Source organism: Nannobrachium achirus (assembly GCF_963921795.1).
Source record: "Nannobrachium achirus genome assembly, chromosome: 9".
Taxonomy (NCBI): Eukaryota; Metazoa; Chordata; class Actinopteri; order Myctophiformes; family Myctophidae; genus Nannobrachium; species Nannobrachium achirus.
The window spans coordinates 29,335,728-29,352,744 of record NC_137818.1 but is presented as its reverse complement, the minus strand read 5'-3'; the positions used below and the strand labels follow the sequence as shown (position 1 = coordinate 29,352,744).

At 43.4% G+C, this 17,017-nt stretch overlaps 1 protein-coding gene across 6 annotated transcripts in view; it reads left to right on the top strand.

Moving 5' to 3' along the window:
* rerea (arginine-glutamic acid dipeptide (RE) repeats a) overlaps nucleotides 1–17,017 on the top strand; it is a 125,733-nt gene that overhangs the window by 71,831 nt on the left and 36,885 nt on the right. For 3 of the 6 annotated variants that reach the window (XM_080733523.1, XM_080733525.1, XM_080733524.1), the window contains exons 4-6: nucleotides 3,615–3,720; nucleotides 5,532–5,628; nucleotides 6,751–6,855. In XM_080733523.1, the coding sequence (XP_080589649.1) occupies nucleotides 3,615–3,720; nucleotides 5,532–5,628; nucleotides 6,751–6,855 (308 nt within the window). Of the gene's footprint in view, nucleotides 1–3,614; nucleotides 3,721–5,531; nucleotides 5,629–6,750; nucleotides 6,856–14,185; nucleotides 14,320–17,017 lie in introns of those variants that run through there. The other 3 variants (XM_080733527.1, XM_080733526.1, XM_080733528.1) reach the window with 1 other exon arrangement.

The following is a 17,017-nucleotide window of genomic DNA, read 5'->3' as shown; positions in this document are numbered from 1 at the left end:
CTCTGTTCTCTCTCCTCCTCCTCCTCTCTCCCTCTCGCTGCTGCCTCTGAGAGGGCTTATCTCCGTTGTGGGCTTTTGAATAGCAATCTGCTCTGGAGAGCAGCGAGTACTCTGTAACATTGAGGATATTGATGTTACTTGATTAACGCTCAGCCTTCACTTCAGTCTGTCAGGTCTTTGGGTTTTGAGGGAAATTGTGTGGGATTGTGAATGACGTGTGCGTGCGTGCGTGCGTGCGTGCGTGCGTGTGTGTGTGTGTGTGTGTGTGCGAGCACGCTCGCGGCAGCATGTGCGCGCCTCTGTGTCTGCCTGTTTGCATTAAGCACATAGCCTCTGTGTTCCAGCGCTCCTGAAATCCCCTTTGATTTTGTGGTTTTTACAGGCAGAAAATGAGATGTTCAGGTATTGCGCTGGCAGCGTTTACAATCTCCTAAAAGCATTAATTATGGAGAAGCCGTGGATGACTACTTGTGATGCTGCCTGCCACGGCAGACAGCCTCATCTTTCTCAGACAACAGCAGTCTCTCTGTGCTCTTGTGTCTGGACAGACCAGAGGTTACACTGTAATGTCTTGCATGTCAAGTTGTCACTGAGTGTACAAATGGATACATTAACGCTGTGTGGGAAGGTTTGGCTAAAAGTTGGGAGGGGGGGGGCAAACATGATGTCATTGTGCACATCTCTTTGTGTGTGTGTGCCTGCGTGTGTGCTCTTCTGCATTGTTTGTGCAATTATAGTATAGCTAGTATATGCAAAAGCCCTCTGATCACTTGTGTATGTGTGCATGCACAACAAAATCCTCCCATTACCATTTTTATACTCTCCGAGAGGGTTTAACTGTGTGCATGCGCAAGGTTCGAGCAGTGCAGAGATGACGGTCTGATTGACTGCTTTTAGGAGATTGTAACCCCCCCCCTCCCCAACACACACACACACACACGTACACTCTGCTGGAGAGAGGGAGAAACACAGAAAATGGAGTGTGGGATTGGAGTATCGGAGGGTTTTATCGAGAGTAAATGGTGTAGAGGGGATTGAGAGTGCCGAAAGGGGGGGTGGGGGGGTGTTCGGAGAGGTGATGATTTGCTTGGCTGCATGTGTTCAACCATCACCCCCCTCCCCCATGACATAACTGAACAAAGTACTCCAAAGGCTTTAAATATCTTTACGCTGACCTCATGTTCCACTACACGGTGTGCTAAGCACGTAGTGCACGCGCACACTCGCACTCACAGCTATTAACTAAACAAGTCAGGCCTGGGGGTGCTTGGTGTCTCAGCCAGTTGTACGCTGACCATATGCGCCTCGCGAGTAGCCAGGACCCAAGTTAGAAACCAACTCCCGTCATGTCTGGCATGTCTCCCCTGCCCTCTCTGCCCTACGTTTCCTGTCTCTCTAGTCTCTACTATCTAATTAACCACTTAAACCCTATATACTTAGTTCACCAGGGTCCCCCAGGGCTCTATACTTGGTCTGCTCCTTTTTTCCCTCTGCACCAAATCTCTTCGCTGAAAATGGCTGATCTAGACTGGTACAGCTATTTTTGACGAATGTTCACCCCAGATTAGTGACGTTTGTGTTGTTAAAGCATAGGAATGCCACACGCAAAAAGAAAGAACTGAACGTGAACAGTCAAGATTGCTCCCCCCCCTGTCCATCTTTCCTCCTTGGCTTTGATACCTGGGGTGTTTTTAGTGTTGTTTTTCGTGTTCATGTTATAATCAATAGTACACAACTTTTCATTTGTCTTTCTTTAAGCTACTGTTGGTGTGTGTTATCTTTAGTGTTGGTGTACCTATAAGTGTTATTCTTGTTGTTAATGTTGTGTTAAGTGTTGGTGTTAATGTTGTGTTTAGAATTGGTGTTAATGTTGAGTTTAGAGTAAGCTTTGGTGTTGGTGTTAGTTTTAATGTTGCTGCCTAAATCTCTCCACCAGTCGCTACAGATTGCTTTGTGCTTGTGTACCTGCTATTGCAGACCCATTTCATCCTGCAACATTTGGAAGAAACACATTACTGGCAAAACATGTCACAATTGATAATGAGATTTCATTTGTAATTGTTGATACAGCACCTGTAGCGAGTTTACTGCGAGAGCGGGAGAGAGAAACCACTCGTTCATAGAAATACTGACACTTCAAAGCCAGATTAATATTGTGGAACACACTCACGTCTGGCAAAAGAATGTCACATTTAATGTCAGTGTTTGAGACAAACAAATTCACTTGTAAATCCCTGCCCACTGCTGGAGTTTTTTCAACAATGCAAAGAGCTCATTCATTACAGCCTTTTTGTGAGGGGTAGGTTATAATAATCAAAACAGTCATTCATGTATTCTCCCAATATGGTATATTTATGTTGTGTCATGCAGGCACAGAACAGTGCCATCAGCTGATTGTTAGATGTAGAGTAGACTGTAAATCACTTTAAATATGAGACATCGCTGACGTCACCCAATCTGATCCCCTGACATTGTCAAGAGACGTCGGGACATGATGACAGCTTGAGGCCTTTAGTGTTGTGTGAGTAGTGGTGTTATTGTTGGTGTAATGTTGTTTCTTTAGTGTTGCTTTAGTGTTAGTGTGGGGTGTTAGTATTGGTTTTAGTGTTGTTCTTGGTGTTAGTGTCGGTGATAGTGTTTGTTTTAGTGTTATTGTTGTTCTTGGTGTCTGTGGCTCAGTGAGTGACACAGGCTGTGCCGTGCAGTGCTACCTTGTTAATGAGGGCTGTGTGCAACAGCGCTCCCTTTAATGTTCCATTAAAGCACGCTGATGGTCAGCCTTACTTGTGTGAAGACACAATAAATATTTTATGTCATGGAATGAAAACAGTGGTTTGCCCTTTTCATCCCTCACCCCCAGCCATGGCCTTAGCTTCTCCTGTTTCCTATTTTTTTCCCTCCCTCACTCTCTCTCGCTCTCTTTCTCTCTGTCTGTTTTCTTTTTTCCCTTTTTTCCTTTCCCACATTGACTGGCCCTGGAATCTCTCTCTTCCCCTTGCCCCAGTGCTGCCACTTGCTGGTCACATACTGCAACTGCAGGTCCTCACTTACCTGCATTACATCAAAAGGCCAGTGGATGGCAGCGCTCAAAAGACCTCAAGTGGAAAAAGCCAAGGTGCACACAGAGGATATTGTACCTCAGAGAGAGAGCAAACTAGTTTGTGGGTTTGTAAAAGCTGTCAGCATGTCAAAATCACTTAATGGATCCACTTGAGTGTTGTCATGAGGTGAAAAGATGTCCGTGCAGAGAGACTGCAGGCTTCGTGGGAGCAACTCCCTGTTCCTCCCTGCTCTCCAGATTTTATTTCTGCACACCGCCTTCCTCCCTGTTTACTTTATTAAGGCTCTAAATGCTGCACAATCCCTTTTTAATTGACTTGGTTTCACTGCAGGCTTTCTGGCATCAGCCGGCGTGAATCATAAACAACACGCCTGTGCCGGGCTCTGTTTGCCAAGAGGCCAATTTGTGACGCCGTTAACAAACAAATGATGTCTGTTTATTTTATAGGATGGGAGGGGGGTATTTTTTTTCCCTCTTCTTCGCCGCTTTTTTTCCCCTCGTCCTCACTCACTCTGTCTCTCTCTCTCTCTCCACCTTGTGTCATGTGTTGCAGAGTAAACGGGACCATCTGCTGATGAGTGTGAAATGGTACTACCGCCAATCGGAGGTCCCCGACTCTGTCTACCAACACCTGGTGCAGGATCGCAACAATGAGAATGGTGAGGCAGCCTTGTGTACCTGTGTAAACACACACACACACACACACACACACACACACACACACACACACACACACACACACACACATATACATGCAAAGTAAATACATTTGGCACACAAGCCTTCCTCTTTGACGCAACACTTAATTCTTCTGTCAAACACACGTATGGATGCATGCGGGACGTGTGCACACACACGCACGTGTACGCACAAGCTGTGTGCCAGCCTTGCCTGTGCTCACCAGATTGTGGGGGATATAAGAGATAGCTGTGAACTGCATCTCAAACAGAAGCCAGTGCACATAGTGTCCCAGACAGCAGAACCAATCCCAGGGCTCTGTTCTGTTCTCCGGGTAACACTCTTATACGCCAGACTGCAGGTTATTAGCACTTGAAAAGCCTCGCTGTGTCATGTGGGCCTTGAGCTCTCATGCACACTCTCCACCTAGGAAAATGGACTTGTCGCACACATTCACACACTCATACACAGTCCCTCACTAACCCCCCGCTCTACATTTTTGACACATTTTCAGATCATCTGACACAAAATAGTGGTTTGATCTCAAGCTGAAAGCACACTCAAACGATAGGATTTGCAGCAAGGTTGGTTCTCTCTATACCACCCAATAGGGATACAGGTGTATAAGATGGTAGAAATGTTAGCATGCTTTCTCAGTAGCTCCAAAAGCATAGTTTGTAGTTGTGCTGACATTTGCATTTTTAATAAATAAGAAAAAGAAATCTGAACAAGGTGTCAGTTAGAGTAGAGTGTTTGCAGTTTACAGCACATTAAATCACAACTGTTATTGCCATAACATCTTGGAGGCTTTGATCCCAATATTCCCCAAAGCTTGCTGATTTGCATGTTGCATTACAGATGGATTTAGGATGTTTGCTGGAGTAGTAGGAAGCACCTCGCCCCTTTGCATCCTATCAGCACAGGTTTTATCAGAATAACGTTACATGTGGTGTGACATGTTATTCTCAAAGAGGGCCTATTTGGAATGGAATTTCCTCCAAACAGTGGCTCTATTCAAACTCAGTTCAGCGGTAATAGGTGACAGGGAGAACAAACATAGTATGTATATGCAGTTATGGTCAAACACAAGCATACACCACATTTATACACAGCGTACCTCATATACCTAGGTTATTAATGTTATTAATATCTGCAATCACAGACCATATTGTCGAGCTTTTCCACATCCAATGTGATCGCTGCTAAAATCGCCCTATAACAACATTGTAAGCAGATAGATGTGTTTTCACTGCTCCAATTTCACCTGGACCTGACATTAGCAATTCAGCACAGGTGTTAGTGAAAAAGGGTTCCTTGCCGTTGTGTCATCAAGGTTATCAAGAACACATGTTCCTGCCTCATACACAAGTGTTTTCAGTTCAGCACGGTACACCGGTATCTGCAGTCTGTCCTTGCACTGCGTTGGGACTCTTGGATTATTAGAATTGATGTCACAAGGGGGGAGCGTGGTGGCCACAGCACACCGCAACTCTGGTCATTTGTCACCAATAAGTCCCGGCTCATACGCTGTTCTGCTGATGCGCCTTAACCTCCACATGGGTCATTTCACCTGGGAACTGAACATTATGTCCTTTCGTCAGGGGACGACACTTTATTGGCTTTATTGAATTACACGGCATAATATTGACCTCCGTGCAAGCACATTGCTGTTTGCAGTGTATGCTGCACTGTGGTTTTGTTAGTATATATGTGAATGCTTTAGGTTTAGGTCTTCTTAGCTATGTATTCTGTCTCAGTCATGTGCTTTTTGTTCTCCTCTGTCTTATCCCAGATACAGGCCGGGAGCTGGTCATCACAGACCCAGTGATAAAGAGTCGAGAACTCTTCATCTCCGACATTTTGGATACATACCATGCTGCTGCTCTTAGGTAAACGCACGCACGCACGCACGCGCACACACACACACACACACACACACACACACACACACTTACACACACACACACACACACACACACACACACACACACACACACACCACGGTCTAGAAGCTTTATATCCCTAGCTTTGGCCATCATATCTGAGCACCTAAATGCTGAAGGAAAAACGTTCCCAGCCCTAATTGCCAACCAGTCACACTGATAGCAATCACACTGTAACTTTGCTATGCCTAGCACAAGGAAAAAGGGAGGACAGGCATAATTATTGTCTCAGTCTGAAACCAGATATTCTCCTCTGTGCACATGTGATTCCTCCCTCCGTCCCTTCATCTCCTTACTCTCTTGATCCGTTCCTGGCGACTCCCCCCTTTCCTCTCACCTCCCCACCTTCCCTTCCCCTTAACTGAAACCATGTGTGAGCAGGGCAACGGCAGGGTCTTCAGCACAGTGTCTTACAGAAACCGCTGATTTCAGGGCAAATTAGCTGCAACTTCTCCCTGCATAGAGAACCCCTTTGATTTGACTTCGTCTCGAGGCTTTAGATAAACGGGAGGGAATTCCAGCGGGATGCTGTAATGCCGCAGCCGTAGCTCTCTCCAAAGGGGCCGCCCTCCCCCGTTTCCCTTTCATCTTGCCAGGGGAAGGTAGTGTTTCTCGGCAAGGCCTTGCTCCAGACCCCTGTGATGCCTATTATTTTGATAGACCCAGACACTGGGGCTGCTGGAAACAAGGAATGGTATCAAGATGTGCTCGGGAGTCCCAGGCCTCTTGGCTCATTGGGTGGTAATCACATCTAGGGAGACGGGCACACAGGTTGAATACCTGTCCAAGTGCTCCACAGCGTCTGACTGCCACACTTCAACTGCAGCAGATGAGGCAGGGCTGACAGGTTCAGCTGGTGTTTACAGGCTCTGTAGCTAGAGTCTGATCCCTCACAGCAAACTCAACAGGCACTGACAGGCACTAGATACCTGCTGCTGGATTTGTCACCTTCAATAGACAAACCCCCGAGAGCTTCTAATTAAATACGCCGCTGCTCCTGCTATGATGGCTTTTATCAGTGCTAGTTTGTAGTCTAATTAGGCTTGTTTTCCCTTTCTTCTTTCGCAGGGGAAAATGCAATATTGCCCATTTCTCTGACATTTTTGCTGCCAGGGAGTTCAAAGCCCGAATTGACTCCTTCTTCTATATCCTGGGATATAACCCGGAGACCAGGTAAGAGACACTCATTTTAATCACTTCCACTGCTACAGCTGCCTCCCTATTTCCCTCAGGCCATAAATACTGGACAAGTCACTACACAGTGCTTCATCTAATGATACCGCTATGCTTCATCTAATGATACCGCTATGCTCATCATTGCTGCAGACATTCTTATACATACATACATACTTAAAAAAAATGATTTGGGGTAACCTCCAGGCTTTATTACTGTGATGCATATTCTTCAAATCACACAGCAAAGTTATCTTACATCAGCTTCATCAGCTTTCATTTAATTCAAATAATAACAAAATGGGTCTATGTTCTGATCAAGATTAAGTGGGGGCGGACCTTGGTGTGCTACTCGATCATGATTGGAGGAAGGCTCCCTCTCTATCCTGATTGGAGGAAGGCCGTCACCTACACATAGACTGTAAAATAATATGGACGGTGGAAAGCCACTGTGAACAAATTACGCTTTTTTGGCCGTTGCATGGGTGACACCATCATTGTAGAAAATCTATCAACGTTCATTGGTAGAAATGGTACCATCTCGAATGCTATTGGCTGCAACGGTCATGTGCAACCGCAGGGATACGTGGGACATGTCTTGAGCTTGCCAAAAATAAAGCACACGAAGAAGAATCATCACAAGGCTATGATCACAAGCCCCTCCTACAGCATACCCTGCTATAGCATCAAATCTAACATAAATCGGGCCATATTTTCACAAAACGCATATCATGGTGATTGAAACAAGGCTTTAAACTAGCGACAGGAACCATAAAGTATTTATGACAATGTTTATTAAGGTAAGAAAATCAAATGTAAAAGTTCGGGGGAAATGGATGGAATCATAGGAACTTTCAGTTCCGTGTTGCTTCATTTTAAATCGGGACAACTACACCCCTGCACCTACAGGGAAAACTGAAACTTTTTTTCTCACGGGATAGGGCGGATGTCCTTATATGGACAAAACACTCTATAATAACGAGTACTATCAGAACATAGTGTGGAGTTTGCATGTTCTCCCTATGTCCCCTAGGGTAGGTACCCTCACAAAAACATGCTGTAATACTGGTCTCTCTAATGCCTGCCCCTGGCTAGCTGGGGCGCCTGATGGAGAGTAAAGGAACTGGTTGGAATAACGTGTTCTTCCATGCGCTACATCCAACCGGGGATGCTCCCCGCTGTCAGGTGATAAGAAGTGGCCTGCTCACTCTCATTCAGCTCAGTTCGGGGCTCTCCCCAGGTTGGCAGAGGGAGAGCAGCGCCTAGGATTACAGTTTAGGCAATTGGCACTGGGTGAAAAATGGGTTACAAAATCATGGGATTAATAAAAAGAAAATAATAATACAGACCCATTTTGTTGTCATTTGAATAAAATGAAATCACTACCATACCTATAAAATTTGATCGGGATGTTATTCTAGGAATGCTAGATAATTCCCAGTCAGAAAGTGTTATCTCTGCCAGGCCAACAAACTCCTGTCCGTATGAGTGTGTCTCTGTCCATTCGTGTGTGTCTGTGCACAGCTAATCTTGTACACAGCTGGATTGATCAGCGTCAACCTTGGCCTCTTGTTGGCAATATAAAAGGCTGCTTACATTTTGCCCTGTAACTCTTGAACCGTAGGTAGTACGATACAAACCCCTACCCTGGATTCCTTGGATCTAACCCTCTCCACATATAGGCCACAGCCATTTCCGCCTAATTAGATTCAACATTTTCTTCAAAACACACTACTACTCCTGCCTCCTGCAGAACTTGTCCAAATCGCCACACATTATCTCTGGACTGGAGTCATGTAGATTTTCCATATTCCATTCCAATTGGCTTTGAGGGGCGGCCGTAGCTGAGGTTAGGGAGACTGCAGCCGGTCAGGCAGCTATGTTTCGATGTGTCCTTGAGCAAGACTCTTAACCCCTAATTGCTCCCCGAGCGCCACATAAGGCTGCTCAGTGCTCACTGCTCCTAGTCATTATAGGAAGGGTAAAATGCAGAGAATACATTTCACGTATGTGCAGATGTACTGTGACAAACAACTCCCCAAGGCGTGGGGCCTATATTATTATATTGTTATTATGATTAAAGAATAAATAATTTTGAGGGACTTGTCTTATAAAGAAATGCCCAAAATCATGAATGCAGTGTCCAATCACACATTGAGGTACCTCTAAACAACCTACTGTAGAACCTAAAGCAATTTTACTTACACACATAGGGAGCAACAAAAAATGCTACAAAATGCTGTGGAAACATTATTTTATTTTTTTAACAAAGTACAAATGGTCTTTTGTGTCATTTGACAATGACCATCAAACAGAGTTTTGATATTCCATACGGTTTGCTTGTGATTAGCTTCAAAATGTATTGTGAGGGACAGAGGGGACTGTTTCTTTCAAAAAGAAAACTCATATATTACGAATGCAACATCCAATCAACCCCAAATTGGATGAATGTTGAGGGGTCTCTACTCTATGCCTCCAAAAGCACTTTCACTTCTGCATATAGGGGGCGCCAAAAATGTGTAATGTTGCACTGTTGTGGAAACTAGAAAAAGGTGCCCTCCGGGCTTGTGTACTTAAGCAATGACAAATGTGTATGAATGCATAGGGTAGGTGACTATGGAAATGAGGTAGCATTTTGTGTAAGCCATGTAAGGTAAACGACTTGTGCTTTATTTGAAAAATATGCTTGATTGCAAATTTGTGGTCACTGGTAAAAGGACTGTGCTCTCGCAAGTTCGCACGCACGCACGCACGCACACACACACACACACACACACACACACACACACACACACACACACACACACACACACACACACACACACACACACACACACACACACACACACACACACAATGCCGTGTGCGAGTGCAGTCATGCATGCCCACATGTATACGCACCACAGGGGATTATGAAAGTCTGATGTCTCATTATGCCGACTACGTTTGGTTAAGGTTAGATAGGGTTAGTAATCAGCACGAAAGAAATCAGCAGGATTTGTTGGGCATGTACAGTACACTGAAGCAAGTGAACACGCCACTCTCGCGTGTACACACACATGGTAGAACGTTTTTGTAAAGAGTGATGTTTTCCTTGGTTCGTCGTTTGCAATAAACATACAAGAACTCAACTTTGAACTTGAGAAAACATCATGTACAGTAGCTTAGTTTTGGCTGTGGATAGACTAACGTTTGCCCTGTTACAGTACACTAGTCTTGGAATGGAGTCCTTTATTGTCTCCACCAGCCGAAGGCATGGGGGAGAGTATGTTTTCCCCTCCGTCCGTCCGTGTGTCCGTCCGTCCGTCCGTCCGTCCGTGCGTCCGTCCGTGTGTGTGTGTGTCCTCGCAGTTTGTGTGCAGCTAATCTCAGTCGCCGTTGGCCCGGTCGCAGCCAAAGTGAGCACACACATTCCCTGGATGCCAATCTAGAACCTCTGCCCTAAATTTTTTAAATGGGCCTTTTCTAGCGCCACCTAGTGGCCGATGTTCGCAAAACACATTTCTGTGCACTACTCTTACAGATTTTGTCCAAAAATCCTACAAATCGGTAGGCAGTATCTCGACAGTCATGTGATCGACACGGATCTGTCCGATTTTGCATATTCCATCATGATTGGCTAAGATTGGCTTCCAAAGTTTGTAGGATTGAGCCGTTTTGAACAAAATGCCTCAAATCCCAAACGCAAAGTGCAATTATCATGAAATCGCGCACACACGTTCCCACTAGGTCGAGGAAGAAATGCCACTTCACATTTTTTAAATCAGCCTCATGGTGGCGCTATAACAGGCCGATTTGTGGTTTTACCTATAACTCCACCGATCAGTTTCAAACTTTGTAAGCGCACTCCCTAGAGGCCAAGGAAAAACCCTTTCCTTGCATTTTTCACATCAGCCTTTTATAGCGCCACCAGGAGGCCGACTTATGTAAAACACAATTTTTCCAATTATTCCTTGAGATTTTATCCAAAAATCATGCAAATCGGTACACAGTATCTCTATAGTCATGTGATCAAGTCCGATCCGTCTGATATTTCATATTCCATCCTAATTGGCTAATATTGGCTTCCAAAGTTTGCAGGATTGCTCAGTTTTTGAACAAAATGCTTCAAATCATCAACGCAGCTTGCGATTACCGTGAAATTTGCCACACATGTTCCCACTATGTCAAGGAACAAATGCTACCCTTTTCATGTTGGCCTTTTATAGCGCCACCAGCAGGTAGACTTTAGTAAAACACATTAGTAAAACACATTTTTGGAACACAATGCCTCAAATCATGCATGCAGTGTCCGATTGCCATGAAAGGTCTAAGGTGAAGAACATATTCCAGCCTTTTTACATTGGCCTATTATACAGTAGCACCACCAGGACGCATGGCCTGGTGGAGACCTGTGCTCGGAAGAGCACTGCTTCTAGTATTCAGATGTCTTCTGTGACAGTATTATCTGACAAATATGACCTGCTGTGTCATACCTACACTGGGATTGAGTTGTATCCTACCTAGCCTGGAATCATTTCATTTTGCAGTTTGCAGTTTGCTTATCCGTTCTAATACAGTTTGTTTGTGTCCATGTCTGCGTGTGTGCAAATTACAGGATAGAATAAGCAGGCTCTAGACTGCGGAAAGCCCATTGACGAGAGCCTATATGATACCTTTGCTCAGACTCCTTTCTCATTGCAGTGATTTCAAATACATACGGGCCATTTTACATACCTTTGAGTTCTTATGAGTGCCTATGCATTATGCAGGGCTCCACACTATTCTTTTACTCTAGAATCACTATTTACTTTCCTTGGTTTACTTTTCCACTACTGTTACTTTGATAATAGTTACAGAAGTACATCTAGGCCAACTCACTGTAAAAAGCTTAATAGTAAACCATGCACAAACACACAAATTACCAGACTTTTTTCTATGCCATGCTCCGTGAAAAGGGGATTAAATGTTTAATTTGAAACAATATATCATTATCAGGATAGAAACAGCTCCTCTCCTCAGTAGTTGCATGCTGCTTCTAGGAGAGTCTAGGACAGTGGATCTCAAACTTTTTAGCTCCATACACAACAAAATGTTCTCCCCAGGACCCAAAATAGCCGATCTATAAGCTCACAAGCAATGTTGCCTCTAATTTTTAATCGGTCTGAGCAAACACTCTGAGTGAAGCTTGAGCAACTGCTGAGCAACTTATGACGTGTGCAGGAGTGTATACTGTGGTCAAGTTATGGCTTATTCAAATATAATTACAGAATAAGTAAGCAGTTGGATTACATTTAATAAACGGTAGGCTAATAGGCCAGTTAAATTAAAAGCAGTTTTATACATCCATTATTATTCAGTATTATATATACACATGTAGAGGAACACTTCAACAAAATAACAATGCATTAACATATTGACATTAACACGTGTCTAAAGAAGGCTAGCATATGATTTGTTTGCATTTATTATGTGCTGTCAAGTCAAAGAGGAGGCCATGTCTGGATGATCAATTTATGATCAATTTATTATCACCAGCCAAATTGACCAGTTATGTCCTGATATGGTAACTACACAATTCAAACATCGTAATGATTGTTTTATGTGTTAAAAATGCATAACATATAGCAGTGATGTATATCGGACCAGTTAGCCATATATGGAGACCCCTGGTACCCATATAGATCCATGTACTGTATGGAGATATGCTGTGAGACCCCAAACATTACTCAGTTATTCGTTACGTGAAAATCCTATGACGTCTATCACATCTGACATCATACATACAATCCCTTTTATGCCCATACATGGAGATCCCTGTCTGAACCAGCCACACAGATAAGGGCTGTCTTTCTCCATATATGGTCATTCACATATGAAGTCCTGTTAGTTATGGGCTTAATATTGATGACATCAGGGATCTCCATATATGGGCATAAAAGAGATTCTGTTAGAGTGGTTCCCATGACATCACAACATACAATCCCTTTTATGCCCATACATGGAGATCCCTATCTGAACCAGCCACACAGATATGGGCTGTCTTCCTATATGGGCATTCCTATATGAAGTCCTGTTAGATTAAAAAAATTAAACGTTAATAAGGGCTGTCTTTCTCCATATATGGTCATTCACATATGAAGTCCTGTTAGTTATGGGCTTAATATTGATGACATCAGGGATCTCTATATGTGCATAAAAGGGATTCTGTTAGAGTGGTTCCCATGACATCAGTGATGTCAAAGCGTGATGTCAGAGCAGCAAACCCATAGACCATAGACTGTGACATCACAGGTGACATCACAGTGATGTGTCAGGGGAACCACGGTGTCAGGCAGTACCTGTCCGGACGAACGTATACGGACAAGCTGTGACGGTTCTGACAGTAAACTGCGAACTACGGTCGCAATTATTCAAAATAATCAAGCTGCATTTCAGTATGTCATTGCCCTTTTTCATTTGTGCTGTAAATTCACGATACATAAAAAAAACATAATTGGCAATTAGCACAAATACCCATATTAGAGTGTTATACATGCATAATATGCATGACAGTATATTGCTACTGGCTGTAGCGGGGGTGACAGTAGTCCTTGTTATGCATACTCAAATGTTGCTAGTTAGGAACCCCCCACCTCGGGGCTCCGTTCAATCACAGTCTGGCTGCCCCTCCTCGCTGCTTGCTTGGTATGCCGAGCACTGTGTCTGCAGCCTTGCAAATTCAGCCTTGTTTATTATGGCGCAGACATACGAGGAGAGATGAATGCCGTATCCAGCTCCGTGTGTGTGTCTGGGTTGCCTGCTGCATGCGTGTATGTGTAAGGTCGTAGCACATGCTCAGTCGCAGTAGTGGAAAAAGTACTCAATATCAATACTAAAATACTCTTTTCACTTGAGTAAAAGTACAATAGTATTGTCATCAAAATATACTTTAGGACAAAAGTAAAAGTGCTACAATGTTTGAAAATAGCAGATCTACAAGTGAGCTTGTAGATCGCTATTTTCAAATAGCCTGTATAAAATATGGCCAAAGTGGTAAATGCATGTTTTTAATATTATAATTTATGTCTGCAAAGAACTAAAGTTTTCAAATAAATGTAGTGGAGTAAAAGTAGAATATTTGGATCCGACCGAGATGTAGTGGAGTAGAAGTAAAAGTACTGAAAACTGGAAATATTCCAAGTAAAAAAAAAAAAAAAAGATATACCTCAAAATTGTACTTGAGTAAATGTACTTAGTTACTTTACGCTGCTCAGTCGTCTCCGTGGAGCGGGGAGCAGGCTGGCTGGCTACGCTGTGCGTGCGGGCTGAGGTCACAGCACAGGCGAATGCGTGCTTCTCCATTTGCGTGCTTCTCCATTTTGAGCACCTACAAATAGGTGGGAGAGGGGAGTCCTGTTCCAACGAGCGTTATACACACAAAGTGTCATCATTCAGCCTTTAGAGCTCGATGTCAGAAATGGACGATTTGTTCAGTCCACGGAGGTAGGTCTGCTCTGTGCTCTTCTCGCGCTTATAGCGTACAGGAGAGAGCGTTCTGCTCGTCTTCATTTATGCGCCTCGCCGTTTCCATCCGTGCAGGCAAACTGTAACGTGTTTTGTGAGGCTACCTGAATGAATGTCATTATTTCCAGCGGCCGTCTTTTGTCCCGAGACCAAAACGAGTCGATAGGTTTTGTTATTCCACGAAAACGGAGCGCTTGTTGAACGATAGACTGCCCAGGGCAGCCGCCAAATCGCATACCGTTACGCGTTGAGACCGCTATCGCGAAGGTAATTCGAAAGCCACGCGAAATGTTATTTCCAGTAACAGTCCAGCATTGTTTTTTTTGCAGTGCATCTTTATGTTCCTCATGCAACAATACAGAATATAGATTCTCCGTCGGAGAATGTATATGCTGTATTTGTTGCAGGAGGAACATAAGATGCAGGGAGGGAGAATGCCCTGGCTCCATTTTGCAGTAGCCTGTGTGCTCATGATGTTTACAATCGAGATGACATGGCGTACTACGGGGGCAACGGTGTGCTTTGTTCACCCTCACGCATGCACCGCTTGCTGCTCGTGTCCCGTCTCTTGTGGAAACGACCATGTCTAGCCATAAACGACTGTATTTTTGTCACGGTGAATAGATCAGTCTTGTTATTGTGCGCTACAATTATGTCAGTGTGCCACGGACCCGCGTGCAGCGATTGGGTGAAATTGATGGAAGGGGCGGGGTTAGCTTTGATTGCACACAAAAAGTTGACCAGACAAGTCACGTTGTTGTTTGGGTTTGATAAGTTGGCCTGTAATTGCTTTCCAAGATATGACTCTGGGCTAGCAGACGCACGTGGTATGATTTCAGAGAGCTGATTGTACCAGGCAGCACAAAAATGTAGCAATGTTACAATAATAATCAGGTAATACCTCATGCCATGGTCTAATCATTAACCATAGTGTTATAACCAGTTGAATTAGCCTTAGTATAATATCAGTATATTGCCTAATAAATCAGTCAATAAAAAAAAAAAAGTATTATATGTATGTATTTGTACGTGTCTGTGTATATATATATACATAGAGAGAGAGAGAGTGTTTATTTATATATGTAGGCCTATATATATAGAGAGAGTGTGTATACAGTACACACATATAAATACATAAATATATTATATATATAATACATTTTTGTCACATCACAATGTCTCCTCTGTAACTCATTATGTATGTTTTTATTATAATAAGATATGTCATTGTTTGTAATATAGATTCAACTGTAACTGTATTGTATGCTTTTACTGCATGTGCCTTGCGTATTCTGTAGGCTAGTACGTCTATATGTGAATCATGCATACCTGTAGCTTTGTTCGGCAATACATCTGCATTTTGCCTCCTCTCAGGACCGGTGCAGAATTCCATTTGTCTGTAGACGGACCGAGTTGGCTCTCAGGATTTGCCTGACTAAAACATGGCTGTCTGCGGACGGCGTTCTCCCATTCTGTTGCACACGTCCTCATTTGTCATTCTTACAGCCTGCTGCCAGAGCTCAGTGTGGAGCTGGACCAGTGCACACTGTCGGGAGCACAGTTAGAGAAAGTTTCTCCCACAGGGACGTGGACTAGATGTTCGCACACACTCGGTAGTTTCACATTTCTATTTTAGTGGACGGCTTACCAAAATTTGGAGAAATTACATATTTGTTGTTATTTGATTGCTTACTTTTGTATGTAGATTAAAGTTATTGTATATTATTGTAGCCTACACGATTTTAGTGTTTTGTTTTCTGTTTGGCATCACATACGGCATCAAGATGTATCCAGTAGTCTAATATATTCTCCAACACAGTTCAAATTATTATTACTATTGCTGCTTTTGTTGTTATTCTACTATAAAATAGAAAAAAATCTCTGTCTGTCTGGAACCACATTTTCTCCTGGGTTGACCAATTGATCTGAACTTACACATGGGCATTGACCATTGGCACATAAATAGAGTGACAAAGCCAATTCTATACTTTTCCCAAATTTGGGCTGTTTTTTAGCTTTTTTGTGAATGGTCCTTGACTCCTTGCAGACTATAGGATCTGCAGTCGTGGTTGTAGTATCATAGCCCAGATGGACGCTAGGTGGAAATTACGTGTATTGACTAATTCTTTTGAGTAATTGTAGTGATTTCCAAAACAACTTTTATGCTATACAATTGTAATTGCAGATTTAGGAATTTGAACTGAAATTGTTACCATACAAGTCATCATTTTGTGTATCTGTAGTTCTAATAGATTCAAAGAAAGCCCTGGTTGCTTACCCAGGGCTATGTCAGTCATTGGGTGCAGCCGTCAGGATATGAGAACTATTACTCCCATTGGCAGAAGTGAAAGTGGATTTGGAGATGTGCTCTATAGAGCATCTATATAGGATCTTGTGTTCATGATATATGGCAGTTTTTTTTTTTTATGAAAATTTCCCAGACCACACATTTTAAGGCAATTACAGGCAAACTGTATATGGAGTATCAAGACCCTATTTGACAGTCATTGTCACATGAATAAAGAGAACATTTGTGCTTAATTTGGTGGAAAACAATATGAATACGGTAACATTTGTAGCACTGCCCCCCACTATGGGTGGAAGTGAAATCGCGTTTGGCACTGCGTTGTGTAGAGGCGTTTGTGGATTTTTGTTAGCATACTTTGGAAGGCAATCG